At 35.7% G+C, this 6901-nt stretch overlaps 1 protein-coding gene and 1 long non-coding RNA gene across 2 annotated transcripts; one reads left to right on the top strand and one right to left on the bottom strand.

Moving 5' to 3' along the window:
* Positions 1–1199: 1199 nt before the first annotated feature.
* ncf1 (neutrophil cytosolic factor 1) lies at positions 1200–6759 on the bottom strand. The gene is made up of 11 exons (XM_082170730.1): positions 6606–6759; positions 6349–6429; positions 5790–5865; positions 4450–4615; positions 3935–3996; positions 3721–3843; positions 3244–3351; positions 3020–3137; positions 2787–2900; positions 2519–2682; positions 1200–1533 (listed from the first exon to the last, which is right to left on the bottom strand). Exons 1-11 carry the CDS (start codon positions 6675–6677, stop codon positions 1388–1390), a joined length of 1230 nt encoding a protein of 409 aa, XP_082026856.1. The 5' UTR covers positions 6678–6759; the 3' UTR covers positions 1200–1387.
* On the top strand, positions 5801–6440 carry LOC309499491. Its single transcript, XR_014206267.1, has 2 exons — positions 5801–5928; positions 5972–6440. It is a non-coding gene; the product is annotated as an uncharacterized lncRNA (long non-coding RNA).
* Positions 6760–6901: the final 142 nt, after the last annotated feature.

Raw genomic sequence — 6901 nt, 5'->3', positions numbered from 1 at the left:
TGAACTTAATTAAATTATTATAATTTTTTATTACAGTTTTTCTCGATTGTTTACACACATTTTCTGAAAGCATGCCTCATATTCTCAGAACTCTACACACAAATCCAAAAAAACACACACAATGGGCAAAACCCCTCAATTCTCCTGCAAAATGAAACTTTACATTCAAAACATGTTATTTCTTCTCAAAATGGTATTTTGTTTTCAAATGACACACACAAACCATCATATGAATAGACATTTATAAGAACCAGTTGAACACTGATGTGCTCAATGTAAAACACTATGATGAATGGAAAACACTTCTTCTCCATTCATCATAATGACTTAGGCCTTTTTTTGTTCAGTGTTACACTTACTACAGACAGTACATACATAAGTGTGCTGTAAAATATTTGAGAATATTGTTTTTATACTCAGAACACACAAATACATGGTAACAAATATATTTTATTTTTCCCACAAAAACAATGTACACAGTGTACATCCCAAACCAACACAAAGTTGTACATACAGTGGTCTACATACAAAACAACAGAAGAATTTACTGTATACATTTACAGTAAAAAAAAAAAAAAAAAAATCCAATGTTGGCAAACATTGCACCATTGAAGAGCTGACCTGTTGCCCTTTTATGCTAAAGCTCTGATTGCTAATTGTAAAACTGTGTGACGGGTGTTTGCCCATGTGATGAGTCAGTGTGCATATTTGAATGGCAGTGTGTTCCTTGTGAAAACAAGAGATTTTCTGCATGAAAATTGTGCCAAAAGCAGAGAATTGTGTGTAGTGTTTTGAAAAAAGTGTGTTTTAGAAGTACAATTTGAGTGTAAAGCAGGAATTGTGCTTGTAGTTTAGCAGAATTGGTTCAGGGGGTTGGTGAATGAGTTACATGTTGTGGTCATTGTGTCTCAAGTACCAGAAAATGTGTGTAAACAATCGAGAAAAACTGTATTATTATTATTATTATTGACTTGATCAAATTTATTAACTTAAAAATCTAAGCGCTTACTTCAAGTAAATATATTAGGTCAAAAAAGGTTCAGCTGACAAAAAAGTTGGGGAATCCCTGCATTGCATGTAAATAAGGAAATCAGGCAATGTGGCAATGTTGAGAAAACACTTCTTAAAAGTGATTTGTGTAATGGTGTGATCAAATGCTGTCAAATCTGACCATCTTTTTGACTTCATATCACCACGCATTTCATTTGCAAATTAATATTTATTTATTTATCACTCTTTGTAGAAACATTAAAAATAGGGTTATACACAGTAAGTCATAAAAACACACACACAAACATAGCTTATAACAGGTTCTGGGCTAAGCAGGAATGAACAGATTATTTGTATATACAAGTATCTGAATGCCTGTTAACATTATTAGCACATTTCAGTCGGCCTCATGTATGCTGACTCTCTTGCATGTGTTCTCAGTGCAGCGCTCCAGAATGAGCTGAGGACTGGGCCGAGGAGGAATGACTGGGATACTTTTACCCAGTTCTTCTGCTGGAGGAGAGCCGGATTTTGCAATGTTCTCTACATAAACACAAACATAATACAGCATGTCAGCAGGTTTGAGATTTTTGTCAACCAGATCTACATATCTGGTGGGCAATGCATTAATGTTACTAACAGCCACATAAAAGAAGCATGAAGTGAACAGTCAGTTACTTTGTGAGGAAATAAAGGACATAATTGAATAAATAAATAAGGACAATAAGGACTAAAATAAGGCCTGATTTGTTAACATTTGTTAATGCATGAACTATGCTAGTTATCACAAACTAACAATGAATAATACTTTTACAGCATCTAATAATTCTAATTCATGTTAATCTCAACGTTTACAAATACATTTATAAGATCAAAAGTTGTATCAGTTAACATGAGTAAATGTACTATGAGCATGACAATTGTTATTCACTAACAAGTAATGATGTAAAAATATATTGGTAACTGATGTTAACAGATGAAAATGTATTGTAAAGTGTAACCAAAAAGTAAATGTATATGAAATAATAATATATAATGTAAATGCTGCAATCATTAGACAACATTAACATTACAAAAAAGACGTTATGTATTTGCAATGGTCCTGTTTAATATAACTATTTCCAGATCTATTTATCTATCATATATTGTGCTAATATACTTTATTCTACATTATATAATAATAATTAAATCAATTTTAAATTAATTATTTTATTTGATTAACGTTTATATTTCATTTTTAAATGCTCTATATATATATATATATATATATATATATATATATATATATACAATACACTAATATATATATTAGTGCTGTCAAATCGATTAATCGCATCTAAAATAAAAATGTGCATTCATATAATAGTGTGTATATACAGTATATATTCAATTTATAAATGTGTGTGTGTGTGTGTGTGTGTGTGTGTGTGTGTGTGTGTGTGTGTGTGTGTGTGTGTGTGTGTGTGTGGTGTGTGTTTGGTTGTTGGTGTTTGGTTGTTAGACATATTTCTTTATGGAGAATACACACCTCTGTCTGTCTTCCTCTCCTGCAGTGGAGATCGTGTGACATTGGAATGGGAGTTTAGTCTTCCTCGCTGCTGTAAGAACCGTCGGCTCTGTCTCCGATAGGTGTCCTGACTGAGACGCCGACGTCCAGTGGGATGGATGCTCTGGGCGTTGCGTATGGTAGATCTGTTGGCCCAAATGAAAAAATTATTACATATTTTGATATTTTGTGAAGTATGATCCGCCAAAGTGTTCAGTTATTGTTATGTGGTGTTTTATTTTTGCTGTACCTTCTTGGTGGTGGTGTTGCTCTACTGACCACATTCCTCTCAGCATCCACATCTTTCTTCTCTCCCGTCCTGCACAGGAACAGGGATGGGTAGAAGCCTGTATCGTCTCCTTTCCTGCATGAGAAATTTTTTTTCAGACATTTGGGAATGTGATTCAATTATGAATCATCAAATGACTGCGAGCATTTCGATTGTTATGACACACCATGAAGTTAAAGTTAGTTGACTCATACCTGACCACCCACCACCCATCTAGAGGTTTATGGATGACCTCAATCATCTCTCCTGCCTGGAGAGTCAGCTCATCCTCTTCGGCAGCTTTATAGCCTTTAATGGTTTTATAGAGCTCTCCTGTTGTGGGTAAATATCATCAGCATAATTCAAACAGCACAATTACTCGGTCCCAAAATAGTGTTTCGGGACTCATATCAGTGGCATTATGGCAATACACGCTGACCTTCATAATTAGGCTCTGGTTCCTCGGATTCATCCGCTCCATCCAGTGGCTCTAAGTATGAAGCAGGAACCCAGCCTCTCTTGGACTCACACTGACAAAACCACCAGCCTATAAACATCAGATCAGATCACACATCAGACCACCTTTACACTTTACTGTTATTCTAAAATGTGGAAAGAGATAGATAGATAGACAGACAGACAGACAGACAGACAGACAGATAGATAGACAGATAGACAGATAGATAGATAGATAGATAGATAGATAGATAGATAGATAGATAGATAGATAGATAGATAGATAGATAGATAGATAGATAGATAGATAGATAGATAGATAGACAGACAGACAGACAGACAGACAGACAGACAGACAGACAGACAGACAGACAGACAGACAGACAGACAGATAGATAGATAGATAGATAGATAGATAGACAGACAGACAGACAGACAGACAGATAGATTTTTCCCTCACCATTTTGGCTTTTCTCCACAATGTCCACCATGTCTCCCATCTTTAGGGTGAGCTCGTACTTTGAGCTCTTGCTGTAGTCTGCAATCACTCTGTAGCTCTCAAGCATAATTGGCCCTGTGATTTCTGAACAAAGAACAGCAGATATAAAACCTGTCGGGAAATGGCATAAGGTATTTTGCAATTAAATGATATCATCAGAAACAGGAAATCTCACCTGATGTGGTGTTGCTCCGTGCTCTGTTTGTGGACATAATGAAGGTCTCGTTTCTTTTGTATCTATAGAAAGAAATATATTTCTGAAAATACTGCATTCTTAAATTCTTAAAAGTTGATCAACTTTTGCAGGTGAGATGTTTTTTTTTGTGGCCTTTTTAATTCATAGTAGGCCTACAAAGCAGATAGGATACAACACAGGAGGGACAGCACAATCCGTAACTATTTTACGTTTTGGCAAATTGGTGGATAATTCATATGTAGGCTATTCGTACGATCTCGTTTGTACAGTTTTTCTAACAATCATACATCTTTGTAAGATTCACATCGTACAAATTCATAAGAAATCGGCAGCTAGTCAAATGTTTCCCCGTAAGAACAGATTGTGAGGGAACATGATCAGCAAACATCATGAGCAATATTTGAGCATTGCCCATATAACCACTATGGCTTAAAGCATTAGAAAGTTAACCACTAAGTTATACCACATCTCTGAGTTTAAGCAGACAGTCTTACGGGTGTGGTGCTGGTGGAGTTTCATCTTCAAGCCGCATTTTGAAGAAGTCACAAACGAGCTGACAGTGAGAGATCTTCTTTGGCAGGTTCAGAAGGGAACGAAAGTATTCAGCAAGAGTCACCTGCCTCGTCTCGGTCGTTTTCTGGTTGTCCAGCCATTTAGGAGCTGAGAGAGATTGAATTACAGATCGTCAAGTCAAGTCACCTTCATTTATATCGATTATATTTACAATACCGATTGTTTCAAAGCAGCTTTACAGTGATAACAGAACAGGATAATAATGCAACGAAGTTTGTTTCTTCTATACAGCAGATCTGGAAGAAAATAGCGTGACAGTCCTGCTTAAAGGGTAACTAACACTAAAACAACTTTTTTTAGTTAATGATCTGTAAGACTGGGGCTTTATTAATGCTGTTCATTGATTCAAGTTGTTGTTGTTGTTGTTTTTTTTTGGGGGGGGGGGGGTGTTTTAAAGTGTTTTAATTCAACAATATAAGGTGTAAAAACGTCTGAGTGATGTCATCGTCCAGCTCAGTTCAGGTCTCATATAATGGTGTCTATGCAAGCTGATCAATAATATTGTTGAATATTAAGTGTCCCCAACTAAGCAAGCCAAAAGTGACAAAGGAGACCAAAACTCCATCAAGTGACAGAATGGAGAAAAAGAAAAAAAAACTTTAGGAGAATCCAGGCTCAGTCGGGGGGGCAGTCCTCTTCTGCCCAATGGTTCAACGAACGAACAGTGTATGATTATGATTCAGGCAGCATTGTTGGTCAGAAGTCAGGTTGGATTGGAGCATTCAGAATATTATCCAGTTCGATCTTCAGATGGAATGTTTCACTTGTGTTGTCTTAATACAGGAACTGTGGTATGACCATGTTGCACAAACTCTTTTAAGACACTTTTTATGTTACAATAGCCTGTCTGTATCTTTCCTGCCACATTGGAAAGTCCAAAGAAAGTACAGCTTATCAGCATCCGTTGCAATATCCCCTATTAAATAAAATAGTTTGCAGAACTGAAACTCAAAAAAACAAAACAAGAAGGCAAATCATTGTATTGCATGCTAATAGAAAAGGTTTTAACATAACGTGAACTCTATACAGACTGTCTGATATGCTTGACGTGAAGCAGGTGTTTCCTCTTCTGATAGGAACACTGAGACCGAAAACTTATTTCTGTATTTTCTGAAAAATGAAACTGTCACACCATGATGGCACATTTATTGCTGGCTGGTAAGTCTTTAGCTGCTGTTAACCTGGTAAATCATTTATGATGCAACATTTTTTTTCTTTCTGAAAGACATTTACTGTAAAAAGTGACAGTAAAGACATGTACCTGGTAATGTGGGAATGATTCTGTCATTTGCGTCAATGTCTCCTGCCTCAATAGGGAACATTTCCTTTATAGTTTTCTGTAAAGGGAATTTTTTTTGTTAAAAAAACAAGCTTTTGCATTCAATTTTATCAATCTACATGTTGCAGACAGATTACATGTTGCAGAAAAACATTCTGTAAAAGTTTACAATAAGGTTCCATTTGTTAATATTAGTGAACACGAACAAACAATGAAAAATACTTTTGTTAATCTTAGAAAATATTTCCTAATACATTTTTAAAACCAAAAGTTGTTTATTTAATGGTTTGGACCTAATAATGAATAGTTGTACTTTGTATAATACTGTAACAAATGTATTGCTCATTGTTAGTTAATGTTAGTTAATGCCCTAATGGGTCCTTATTGTTAAGTTTTACCATACTTTTATATAAATGTGACAAAGCGTGACTACAAATACAGGAAATGCTTGCAGCAATGAAAATTAAATCAGTTAGGTAAAGGGAAATGTAACACTCTACCACCATACTTTCAACTGTAGAAAACTGAAAAAGAGACTTACATGAAATATGTGGATTTCTGGATAGCGTCTGTACACCAGCTTTTCAGACTGATCACTCCATTTAACCAGGAGCATGTACACCTTTAGAAAAATATATCATTTAGTTTCTCTTATAGAAAAAACACTCTATGATAATCATAATGTAATCATCATAGCACTCGTTCATTATGTATAGCATACAGTGTCAATGCACCACAATAATGTGTAAAATGTGAAATATCATATGTGAAATGCTGATTTTGGAGTAGTGTACTTACATAGTGCTGGCTAGGAAAGAATCTTTTCTCAAAGCCCAACATTTCCACGTGTAGCACATAAGATTCAGCCATCCTGCAGAACAGAGGTCTGACCGCGGGCGAGGGTTATGATCTGATCACCGCTGGGGTTTGTAGAGTTATATGGACTATGACCGTGGGAGGGGCGACCTGTACCAAACACTTCCTATTCCACAAACCCTGATGAGGAAATACAGATAGAAACTTCCAGAAATAGTTTTGTGTTTAATATTTTACAGGTACAGTAAGTGTAGTTCACGTTATGTATGATAATTAAC

This window comes from Leuciscus leuciscus, assembly GCF_965113295.1.
Source record: "Leuciscus leuciscus genome assembly, chromosome: 5".
In the NCBI taxonomy this organism is placed as follows: Eukaryota; Metazoa; Chordata; class Actinopteri; order Cypriniformes; family Leuciscidae; genus Leuciscus; species Leuciscus leuciscus.
This window is presented reverse-complemented; position numbering and strand designations above follow the sequence as displayed.